At 39.2% G+C, this 13203-nt stretch overlaps 1 protein-coding gene across 6 annotated transcripts in view; it reads right to left on the bottom strand.

Annotated features, from left to right (window-relative positions):
* Positions 1–13203, bottom strand: part of PTPRZ1 (protein tyrosine phosphatase receptor type Z1) — a 212489-nt gene that overhangs the window by 12662 nt on the left and 186624 nt on the right. For all 6 annotated transcript variants that reach the window (XM_049893859.1, XM_049893861.1, XM_049893863.1 and 3 more), the window contains 5 exons: positions 6965–7047; positions 5208–5342; positions 4503–4637; positions 3860–4023; positions 1721–1856 (listed from right to left, as the gene is read on the bottom strand). In XM_049893859.1, the coding sequence (XP_049749816.1) occupies positions 1721–1856; positions 3860–4023; positions 4503–4637; positions 5208–5342; positions 6965–7047 (653 nt within the window). The remainder of the gene's footprint in view (positions 1–1720; positions 1857–3859; positions 4024–4502; positions 4638–5207; positions 5343–6964; positions 7048–13203) is intronic.

Below are 13203 nucleotides of genomic sequence, written 5' to 3' on the forward strand. Positions count from 1 at the left end.
TTCCTCATACTTATCTAGGTACAAAAGTCATACCTTCCGCTGTAAGACAACAAAGATTTTACAAAATGAGAGAAAAACTCAGAGACTTGCTTACTGGATCTGCTAGGAAGTCAGATGGAGGAGAGAAGGCAGTCAAGGGAGAACACAACCTCTTCTCATCCCTCAATTCTTTATTTGTTGTGTACTGGTATTTGTGGGTGGGAGGTAGGAAGCAACACAACGTCCTCTCTGCCTATCCTTCAAATTCCTCTCTCAGCCCATCCTTCAAACCCAGGGTCCAGTTCCACAATCTACATGAGGGTTTTCCTGACTTCTATACTTCTGGTGGCGTAGTGGTTAAGTGCTATGACTGCTAACCAAGTGGTTGGCAGTTCGAATCCACCAGGTGCTCCTTGGAAACTGTATCGGGCAGTTCTGCTCTGTCCTATAGGGTCACTATGAGTTGGAATCGACTAGACGGCAGTGGGTTTTGGTATACTTCTGGTGGGTCTGCCCCTTCTTCCAACTCCAACTCTCTTCTTAGTCTGTCACTTGTAATTCAGCTCAATTACAGATACAGTCAAGGTTTCTGGGTGGTGCAACTGGTTTGCACTCAACTACTAATCTAAAGGTTTGTGGTTTGAACCCACCAAGCAGCACCACAGAAGAAAGGCCTGGCAATCTGCTTTCATAAAGATTACAGCCAGTTCTACGTGGGGTTACCATGAACTGGAATCAACTTGTGCTTCACGTCTGGGGCTCTTCCCTGGTCTTATCTAACTAGAATGTCAATTCCTCGATGGCCTGAAGTTTTGTTGGGTTTTGTTTTTAAGCCCACTAAAGACCAAGCAGAGCTTGATATAGAGTATGCATTTAATGAAGATTTATTACTTGGCTAAAAACACCTCCGTGGATTCAGAATGAATATCTCTCAGTTTTATCCACAGTTCCAATTGAGGAAGAATGAGAACCATAGAGACATTCACATTATAAAGACCTCATGCTTGAGATTCATCTCTGGTCTGAAAGCATATAAAAATATCTGTGGGTGGACAAGCTGATAATGAAGGACCATGCCATATGCTTCTGATTGCTTTCAAGCGGCCATTCATACTTTTCCAGTTAAATTTTCTTATTTAAAAAGAGTGAAAATAAAATACAGACTTGCAGACTCTGTCCTCTGTCATATATGGGTCTATAAGGGGATATAATTTGAGCATAATTCATGGTTTTTAAAATAAGTAAATTAATCCTTTCATTCACTACATGTATGAAAACTTGAGTGTTTTGCTAGTAGGGATAGGTGTTGACTGATCCACTTACTCTCTCTTTTTTTTTTTTTTGCGGGGGTGGGGTGGGGGTCTTCTCTGTGACCTGTGTCATTTTAAAGATCTCCCCATTTGGTTATGAAACAGACAAAATGTAACTGGCTCATCCATCCATGACTTATTTGCAGATCCCAAAAACCAGTCCCACTGCCATCAAGTCAATTCTGACTCACAGAGACCCTATAGGACAGAGTGGTATGCCCCACAGGGTTTCCAAGGCTATAATCTTTACAGAAGCAGATTGCCACATCTTTCTCCTGCAGAACGACTAGGGGGTTCGAACCAACGGCTTTTTGGTTAGCAGCCAAGTACTTAACCATGGTACCAGCGGGCTGGCAATAAAACCTGCGGCTCCTCCAGCTTTAGTGTTCTAGTGACATTCCCAACACAATAAAGGTATCCTTTTATCATACCTCAGTCTGCACCAAGTAATTTCTTTGTGAACGAATGTGTTTTAAGAAGCCAAATATGTTGACAGTTCCTTCGTGATGAATTTGTTGCAGCATGCTGTCTAGCACAATATATGTGCCTGTTCTTCCAACTCCAGCGCTGAAGGGAGGACATAGAAATATTTCAATGTCACGCATTCAATAAATCTGAATATAGGTCACTACCAGCTGTCTTGCCAATTAAAATAGTTTCCTTTCCAAAGCAAATGAACCACATCATAAATAATTTAGTGACCTAAAATCACCAACACTTTGGTAGATAAGCAGAGTGCTTCAAACAACAAAAGTCTCCTTTTTTATTTTTTTGCTCTAGGTTAAGCGGCAAAACAACCTATTTCTGCGGGGCATTTCTTATTTTCTTATAATATCTATTATTCATTATATATCATACAATGAAAATATTATGTAGCAGAGCACAGCAAACAGACATTTAATCTGAGAATAATGGAAACATGAGCTTCACCAAACCCTGAAAAGGAAAGGTCCCTAGGTCTGTATTGCCAGGTAGGCATGTTTGCAAAGGTTTCTTCATTAATGGGAAAAAGAATTTGATTAGGCTTTCAGCTGAAAATATTTCAGTGAGATCGCAAGGAAGAAAGCATAACTTCAGCCATTTCTAAAGGGCCATTATCTATCAACAGAATTCATAGGCAGGGCTTCTTTTCAAATGCTGTGACAAGTAGGAAGTGCTAGAGTAGAAAATTAGCACCTGCTCTACACAATAGCCTGGTCCTTCTCCATTGCTAGGAAACAATTCCTGACCTTCAGAGCTATTTTTTCTACATCCTCCCATTTTCCTCAGCCTATCCTCAGGGTAACAGATTAAAAACCTCAAGATAGGTCTCTCAAACTTTGAGAACAACTCCTGAGGTAGGTAATTAGAATGTGTTAGATAGGCTGTATATCAAAGGAAAACACTTGCTTCTGTTAAAAACACAGACACTGCTTTGACAAAAATATTGCACAGAGAAACGAAGTTAAATTTCGCAATTGTAAAACTTGGCGCGTAGTCAACACTCTGTCAACGTTAATTGCTACTATGATTTAAACTAAAAAAATATTACATTGAAGCATCTAAAATATTTTTTTTCTCTTCTTTTGGAATCATTGTCTCTATTCATCAACCCAGTCTTGGAAATTAAAGTCCTTGGGCAACCATGAATTGCTAACACATTCCTTATAAAATAGTAGAAAGAACTTAGAAAAATGAGACAGGGATTCTGGCCCTCGAATGTTTAAAAACAACTTAAAAGGCATTTTGCCAAATTCCTCACGCTCTATGTGCTTCAATTTCCCAACTGTAAATCTAGGCTAATAACTCTTCAATATGTTATTAACTCCTAGGGATAAGGTTGTATCTCAAGCATTTTCATGCCATGGTATTACATGTTGTAATAAATGCCTGTTTAATGACAAAACATTGTTCCACCTGCCTCACACAGTTAATAAGTTTAAATTCAATACAACGATAAAATAGAATAATGAATATTATAAAAATATAAGGTTCTACGAAATACTCATCAATTAAATTCTGAGTCTGGTACTTCCTTGTGATTAAAAACCAAAAAACTAAACCCGTTGCTGTCGAATCAGTTCCAACTCTGAGTGATACTACAGGGCAGAGTAGAACCGCCCCACAGGGTATTCAAGGCTGTAATCTTATGGAAGCCGGCTGCCATGTCTTTCTCGCCTAGAGTGGCTAGTGGGTTTGAACTGCCACCCTTTCAGTTAGCAGCTGAGCACTAAACCACTATGCCACCAGGGCTCCTTTCCCAGTGATTAGTACTTATGAACATGGGCATACAGTTTCATCTCCCTCACTTCATGAAATCATTTCCATTTTGGCAAAAACTTTGTTTTATTGATTTCTTTTGGTATTAGTCATTATAAAAAAAACAGAAAGAAACCAAACCCGTTGCTGTCAAGTTGATTCCAACTCATAGCAACTCTATAGGATAGAGTAGAACTGCCTGATAGTTTACAAGGAGCACCTGGTGGATTCAAACTGCTGACCTTTGGTTAGCAGCTGTAGCACTTAACCACTATAGCCACCAGGGTTTCCATGAGTCATTACAGGAGGTTAGAAATAAATCTCAAACTCACCTGCAGTGCACAACGACAGGCCCCACTGCATGGCGCTTGGCATGGGATGCCTTCCGCACGAAGGTCAGCACTGGCAGGGAGTACTCTGGCACCCCCATGTCAGGCCACTGAGTATAGTGATACTGCGTGACCACCCGACCGCTGGGCCTTCCTTTCTGGGAGCCCTGGAAGAGTTCAGATAGCTAGTAATAGTAACACACACACACACACAGAAGAAATTCCAGGACACAAACTCAGGATTCATAGATTGATATTGGCAGCTCATAATGAAGCAAAAAGAGTACATAGTCATTGTTGTTTTTGTTTTTCCTTATTTCAATCTTTACTCCTTTTAATTGGATGTTGGGATTATGTTAGGGCTGTCCTCTGCAGTTACCACTCAGCACGGGGGCAGGATTTTCTGTTCGCGTATCATGTCCACTGCACCCATAGGCACCATGGCCAATCTGGCTCCAAAGCTAAGGCTGGCATTTAGAGACTCAGAAGAAATCTTTGGCATTGAAGTGTAGCTGTGATAAGAACTTTTAATGCCTTTAGTTATATATATTTTTAACTGGTCACGGTTATACAAAAAATGGGCGATAGATTCATGACAATTGATTTGCTGATATCATTGGCTGATATCCATCATTTCGTGACTCACCTTTTTTATCTTTGTGTTCCTTAGAGTAAAGTTCCTCACAGTATAATAGGCAAGCACTTGAACACTCTTCTGAGTGACCAGAAAGTTTCCATACTCCTCACTACCATCAACAGGCCAGTACTGGTCACATTTTCTCTGCAAAAGAGCAAGCGAAGGTGCCATTTCCATGTTTCAAATGCTGAATGAAAAAGTCATTTCTGAAATCAGTAAAGGTTTGAGACAGGGACAGGAATGGACTTCCTCACTTTTCTAAATATGTTCTTTTCTAAGTGATTACATACGTAGTTGTAGAAGAGACCAGTGATAGAATCACAGACTGAAAGAGATTTCAGATGATCTAATCCAAATTTCGGCCCTTGAGGTAAGAAATCTGAGGCCAGGCACATTAAGTCACTAGTTGAAGGCAGGGCCAGGGCTAGGGTCCAGGTCCTGTGAACTAAAATCTATTTCACTCTATACTACATTTCAGTGAGTCTCACTTCCCTTTCTCTCATTGTGAAGCACACGTTTTAAAGATAGCTGGATTCACAGTGAAACTTTTTGACCCATGATGTTAACAATTTCCCTTTAGATGTCATACTTACAAGGAAGTAATACCTATTTGCTTTCATAACTTGTGTTGCTTCCAGCGCCAACTCTGTAAAAAGCAATTTAAAGCACCTGTAATTGCTATTGGGGGAATGACATTATAGAGTAGCCACATACCCTTCCTTTCTCCACGAGGTTTGTTATCATGACGATAACTTCCACGTTATGCTCCCATATCATTCTCCAGAAATCTTCAGCTGTGGATTTCAGTGGGCCTTGGGCAGCAATGTAAGCTTTTGGTCTGTTGTACCCCTGAAATAACAGATGTCAAATGTTTCTTATTATCTGATCAATGTGCTTTTTTAACTATATAATACTTAAGTTTTTTAACGTCAGCATACTTTTTCTATAAAAGAAAACCATAAAAAATAAACTTGCAAAGCTAAAGAAACTTGATAGCTCCAGCAAAGGTAAGTGTCCACCCTTATATAACTATGAATTTTGTAAATAAAAAAAGAGTTCTTTTTGCACTGACCCACAACTGCAACTCCCAGCACCTTTAATCCAAGTGCATTTAGTCCAAGTACATTTGCTATGCTTAGTATCTGGTCCTGAACTGTGCTGCTTTGAAATGTGTTTCAGGCCTCAGGGCTCCATTATTTACAACAGTAAACCAACCTCTGGTTTTGTGGCCTCCTTATGCCTTTCTTGGTGGTACTGAGCAGTGCTAATCAATAATAGTTAACTGTCGCTGAGCGCCTATTGTTGGTCATGATGTTTTACAAATATTAGCCCTAATCCTTAATATATAAAAAATGGAAGCATCATCCCAGATATGGAGATGAGCAAACTGAAGCTCAGAGGAATTAAGTAACTTTCCAAAGTCTCACAGCTAGTGACTGGCAGAACTCTGACTCAAAACCAGTTCCAACTCCAGCATCCATGTTCTTTCCAGCATATATACTGCCTAGTCTGGAAGCACGAAGGAGTTACCTATAACGAACTCACTTTATGCTGATATTCAGTACTTGTTTCTTTGAAGTCAGTGTTGCCACAGCATAAACCTGAAGGCAAACAGACTGAGAAGTCAGGGGCAGAGAAAGAACTGAGAGCTGCTGACCTTCAGTTGACCACAGTGAAAAACCAGTAAGTTGGCGAGTGGTCTAGACTCCCTGAAGAACTCTGAAAAACTTCACAAATCCAGGGCATCCTGAGGAATACCCAAGAATATAAAGGCTGATAACTGGCTTAGTAATCATGTTTGCCTTTTAGGGTCACTGTGAGTCAGAATCATCTTAATGGCACACAACAATACCATCACCATGGGAATTTGTCAGTCAGTACATATCGATCATCTGCCACATGAGTGGCACTGTGCCAGATGTTATGGGATATTCAAAATAAGCACTGGCCCTGCTCCTCACCATAGGAGTTATAAACCCATCTGAATATACATATTCTGCCTTTAAGGAGCCCTAATGGTGCAGTAGTTAAGTGCTTGGCTGCTAACTGAAAGGTTGGTGGTTCAAATCTACCAGCTGCTCCGTGGGAGAAAGATGTGGCAGTCAGCTTCCTTTTAAAGATTACAGCCTTGGAAACCCTATGGGGCAGTTCTCCTCTGTCCTGTAGAGTGGCTATCAGTTGGAATCAACTCGACAGCAAAGGGTTTGTTTTGTTTTACCTTGAGCATACATTCCCAACCTAAGCAGATGAACTCTTACTCAGAAGATAAACCAAATACAATAGTTTGAGTGTCACTTAATCTAAAATGCTATTAGTTATGGGATATGTTAGACATTCTTTATTGCTGATTTGTACTTTTTGTTAACGATTCAATAACATGTATTAAGCATTAGCATACGTACAGCACCATGGTATAATAAATTCATAGACTAGTATAATTTCCATAAACTTTTAAATTAAAACATGCTTACATCGACGTAATTGGCATTGATGTAATCAGTCAGTTTGCCATCTTTTTCAGCAAGTTGTGCAAGTTTAACCCTGCTATGATCATCTGAAATTAAAAAAAAAAAAAAAAGAGAGAAATCATTTCACTGTAGCAGACTACTTTTCAGCATAAAGGTCATTTTCACTTGCATAGTAATTTATCAAATGGAACTAAAATCAATGCAAAAATCATTTACTGTAATAGGCCTTTTGGGGCTACAGAGATGACAAAGATAAATATAACAAGAGTCTTTGCTGTCAAGAAGACTTCTAATGTCTTAAGTGAGAATAGGACATACACACAGGAAGTAATATACAGGAGTCAAGTTAGAGGTACAAAGTATTAGAGAGCTAGGCAGGCAGAAATTGTATTAGGTTGAGATAATGATAAAAGTTTTCATAGAGGTTGAAACCTAAAATTGGCATCTTCGATGGATTTTCAAGGATGGGGTTGAGAACAGTGTTGCTACTCATGCAGAAGAGAGATGAGGGACTCGGAAAGCTAGGGAAGGATGGCAGCATATGTACTCTGAGCTGAGAAGGAAGAAAAAGTAGAGAAGGCAGCAGAAGAGTCCCTAGGAAGGTTCTGTGAATGGTTACAACAAACAGCTCTTTCGACCCTCGAGGAAGAACTACTGAAAAGAGAGGGTGGAGAATAGTTGCCCAAGAAAAGAGGAAGTGGATCCTCCACTACCAATTAAAAAGGATGAAAACTAATATATTCATGGTAATTCAAATAAATTGGAATAAGGAATTAGGGATTAACTTCTCCAGGGAACCTATGTTTATTTGAAGGAGCTACATTAGTGTTACAAGAAAGAAAATTGGTAGTTTCACTGAGCAAACTGTGTATTTCAAGAATGATGAAGTAGGAGGTGGGACCAAGATGATAGAATACTCAGATGCTTCCAGTAGTCCCTCTTACAACAAAGACCTGAAAAAACAAGTGAATCAATTATATATATGACAAGCTAGGAGCCCTGAACATCAAATGCAAAGTTAAGAAACTGGACTGAGTGGCAGGGGGAGGAAGAAACGGTTCAGAAGTAGCGAGGAGTTGCTGGACCTGACTCAGCAGGAACCAGCAGCGCTCCTCAGCCCCGATTCCGTAGCATGATGCAGTGGGGCTGGCGGCAGCATTCGGGATGCAGTTACTTCAGTGAAAGAAGGCGAGCAAGTGGTACAGCCCCGATCCTCAGGCGTGACCACAGCAGGGCTGGTGGTAGCATTTGGGACAGAGAGGAAGCAGCACAGAATCTACTAATACCTCCGGAATCAGCGAAAAACAGCGCTCTCAGCATAAGATAAGTGATTGCATCTAATTTACTGTGTGGATCTAATAGCTCTCCTTTTGAAAGAACTCTCTCCCATTTATCTGATCACTCCTCTCTCTGCCCTGAGTGGCTTCAGTGACAGTTGACTTCCCTGGGCCTGAGATAGGTCCTGCTGTGCACTCTGAGCCATTCTTCTGGCCTTGGAGAAGGAACAAATTAACAATGGGGGAAAAATAATCTGTCAGCTCCCCTAAACTGGGAACTTAGGGCAGAAGCAGCTCCTGTCCAGGCACAAGTGGCCCACAGACTTTGAATGCCTTTCACCCCTGCATGGACTCATGTGGCCCCATTTCAGCAGCGAGACCCTTGCAAGGGTGTATGTGCCTGGCATTTGACTTTAACTGTTTCAGCTGTGTGATGAAGAGGCAGGTTTTTGACCTTTGACACTGTTCTGCCGATTAAGCATGGTCCTCACCTACATCAGGGGCCTGAGGACTAGTGGCTACATCCATACCATCTAGCCACCTGTGACAGGGGTCCAAGGATAAGTGCTGCCTCCAAGCCCTTACAGTTAAAAGGATTGGGTGCCTATGGTACAGCTGCAGATCCCATCCATCTGTGCACTCTAGAGAACAGAGACATGTCTTCCTCACAGACACCTGAGGGAAGATTGCCAGCCCTCTGCCTTACTCAGAGTGCAACCAGAAATGTAAGCATACACCAATCACCACTGTTCCTCTAAGACCATAGGTGAGAGGCTGCACCACACAGCTGGTGATAGACTACCTGGACACCTGAGCTGAATCCATACAAGATAAGTGAATGGACTCCTAGGCTCATATACCTGGTAAAAACTCTAGCCATCAGGTGACAGGATGTTAGAGCTTCAAAGGCTCCAATAATCCAGTTATCTCACTTGAGCAACCTATTTGGGTATTTCAAAACAAAACAAAGCAAGAAGCTAGGACACAGTAAGCAAACATAAAATAAATTAATACAATAACTTATAGATGGCTCAGAGACAACAGTTGATATGAAATCACATAAAGAAGCAAGCCATGATTGCTTCAACAAACTCCCAAAACAAAGAATTAAGGAATCTTCTGGATGAAGATATATTCCTGGAATTACCAGAGGTAGAATGCAAAAGATTAATATACAGAACTCTTCAAGAGATCAGGAAGGAGACCAGGGAAAACCCAGAACAATCCAAGAAACACGCAGATAAAGCAGTGGAGGAAATTAAGAAGGTTATTCAAGAGCATAATGAAAAATTTAAGAGGCTACAAGAATGCATAGAGAGACAGCAGTCAAAAATCCAGAAGATAATAAAATTTCAGAATCAGACAACTCAATAGAAAGATGAGTAGAATTGAGGAAATGGAAGCCAGAATTAGTGAGAGTGAAGATAAAACATTTGGTACCAATATAGTTGAAGAAAAATCAGATAAAAGAATTAAAAAAAATGAAGAAACCCTAAGAATCATGTGGGACTCTATCAAGAGAAATAACCTACGAGTGATTGGAGGACCAGAAAAGGGAGGGAAAACAGAAAATACAGAGAATTGTTGAAGATCTGTTCACAGAAAACTTCCCTAATAGTGTTGAAGAGGAGAAGATATCTATCCAAGATGTTCATTGAACCCAATAGAAAGTAGGTCCCAAAAGAAAGTCACCAAAACATATTATAATCAAACTTGCCAAAACCAAAGATAAAGAGAGAATTTTAAGAGCAGCTAGGGATAAACAAAAAGTCACCTACAAAGGAGATTCAATAAGAATAATCTCAGATGACTTGGCAGAAACCATGCAGGCAAGAAAGCAATGGGATGACATATATAAAGCCTTGGAAGAAAAAAATTGCCAGCCAAGAATCGTATATCCAGGAAACTGTCTCTTAAGTATGAAGGTGAAATTAGGACATTTCCAGATAAACAGATTAGGTAATTTGCAAAAACCAAACCAATTCCACAAGAAATACTAAAGGGTGTCCTCCGGTTAGAAAATCAATAACATCAGCTAACAACCCAAGACCAGAACACAGGACAGAGAAACCAGATGTCAACCCAGATAGGGAAATCACAAAAACAAATCAAGGTAAAAAAAATGCTCAAAACAGGGAAACAGAGACATCATTATGTAAAAGATGCCAACATTAAATCAATAAAGAGGGACTAAAAAATGTAGCCATAGATCTTTCATATGGACAGGAAGTCAACGGGATATAGAGAGATAAAAGTTTGTTTTAAACTTAGAAACATAGGGGTAAATAATAAGGAACCACAAAGGAGACTACAATCCTGGCCCCAGCCCACCGCCGTCAAGTTGATTCTGACTCATAGTGACCCTACAGGACAGAATAGAACTGCCCCATAGACTTTCCAAGGAGCACCTGGCGGATTTGAACAGCCGACCTTTTGGTTAGTAGCCATAGCACTTAACCACTACGCCACCAGGGTTTCCCTAACAATCCTACACACCAAAATAAAATAAAAACATAAAGATTCAGCAAAAACAAAATCAACAACAATGAAAAAGAGGAAAACATAATTTATAAAGAAAAACTATTCAACACAAAAAATTAAGCGGAAAAAAGAAACTGTCAACACATATAAAAGGCATCAAAATGACTGCACTAAACTCATACTTATCCATAATTACACTGAATGTAAATGGACCAAATGCACCAATAAAGAGACAGACAGTGGCAGAATGGATAAAAAAACATGATCTGTCTATATGCTGACTACAGGAGACACACCTTAGACTTAAAGACACAAACTAAAACTGAAAGGATGGAAAAAAAATATATCAAGCAAAAAATAATCAAAAAAGAACAGGAGTGGCAATATTAATCTCTGACAAAATAGACTTTAAAGTAAAATCTACCCCAAAGGATAAGGAAAGACACTATATAATGATTAAAGGATATCACCATATTAAATGACAGGGCCTCAAGATACATAAAACAAACTCTAACAGCACTGAAAAGTGAGATAGACAGCTCCACAATAATAGTAGGAGACTTCAACATGCCACTTTCAGTGAAGGACAGAACATCCAGAAAGAAGCTGAATAAAGACACGGAAGATCTGAATGCCAGAATCAACCAACTTGACCTCATAGACACATACAGAACACCCAACAGCAACCAAGTATACTTTCTTTTCCAACACATATGGAACATTCTCTAGAATAGACCACATATTAGGTAATAACGCAAGCCTTAACAGAATATAAAACATAGAAATATTACAAAGCATCTTCTCTGATCATAAAGCCATGAAACTAGAAATCAATAACAGAAAAAGCAGGGAAAAGAAACCAAACACATGGAAACTGAACAACACCTTGCTCAAAAACGACTAGATTATAGAAGAAATTAAGGACAGAATAAACAAATTCATAGAATCAAATGAGAATGAAAACACTTCCTAACAGAATCTTTGGGACACAGCTAAAGCAGTGCCCAGAGGTCAATTTATAGCAATAAATGCACACATCCAAAAAAAGGAAAGGTCCAAAATCAAAGAATTATCCCTACAACTTGAACAAATAGAAAGAGAGCAACAAAACAAACCCTCAGGCACCAGAAGAAAGCAAATAATAAAAATTAGAGCAGAATTAAATGAAATAGACAACAAAAAAATAATTGAAAGTTAACAAGATCAAAAGCTGGTTCTCTGAAAAGATTCATCAAAATTGATAAACCATTGGCCAGACAAAAGAAAAACAGAAGAGGATGCAAATAACTTGAATAAGAAATGAGATGGGTGATATCACAACAGAACCAACCAAAATTAAAAGAATCATATCAGATTACTATAAAAACTTGTATTGTAATAAATTAAAAAACCTAGAAGAAATGGACAAATTTCTAGAAAAAACTACCTACCTAAACTAACACAAACAGGAGTATAATAACTAAACAAACCCACAACAAAAGAAGAGATTGAAAAGGTAATTTAAAAACTCCCAACAAAAAAAGCCCTGGCCCTGATGGCTTCACTAGAGAATTCTGCCAAACTTTCAGAGAAGAGTTAATACCACTACTACTAAAGGTATTTCAGACCCTAGAGAAGGATGGAATACTCCCAAACTCATTCTATGAAGCCAGCATTTCCCTGATACCAAAACCAGGTAAAGACACCACAAAAAAGAAAATTACAGACCTATTTCCCTCATGAACTTAGACACAAAATTCCTCAACAAAATTCTAGCCAATAGAATTCAACAACATATCAAAAAAATAATTCACCATGAACAAGTGAGATTGGTACCAGGTATGCAGGGATGGTTCAACATTAGGAAAACAATCAGTGTAATCCATCACATAGATAAAACAAAAGACAAGAACCACAGGATCTTGTCAATTGATGCAGAAAAGGCATTTTACAAAGGCCAACACCCATTCATGATAAAAACTCTCAGGGAAATAGGAATAGAAGGGAAATTCCTCAACATAATAAAGGGCATTTATACAAAGCCAACAGCCAACACCATCCTAAATGGAGAGAGTCTGAAAGCATTCGCCTTGAGAACGGGAACCAGACAAGGCTGCCCTTTACCACCACTCTTATTCAACATTGTGTTGGAGGTCCTAGCCAGAGCAATTAGGCTAGATAAAGAAATAAAGGGCATCCAGGTTGATAACGAAGAAGTAAAAGTATCTCTATTTGGAGATGACATGATCTTATACACAAAAAACCCTAAAGAATCATCAAGAAAACTACTGAAACTAATAGAAGAGCTCAGCAGAGTATTAGGATACAAGATAAACATACAAAAATCAGTTGGACTCCTTTACACCAACAAACAGAATGTCAAAGAGGAAATCACCAATTCAACACCATTTACAATAGCCCCCAAGAAGATAAAATGCTTAGGAATAAATCTAGGAAGAGACGTAAAAGACCTATACAAAGAAAACTACGAGAAACTACTGCAAC

The sequence above is a fragment of the Elephas maximus genome, chromosome 8 (genome assembly GCF_024166365.1).
Source record: "Elephas maximus indicus isolate mEleMax1 chromosome 8, mEleMax1 primary haplotype, whole genome shotgun sequence".
NCBI classification, from domain to species: Eukaryota; Metazoa; Chordata; class Mammalia; order Proboscidea; family Elephantidae; genus Elephas; species Elephas maximus.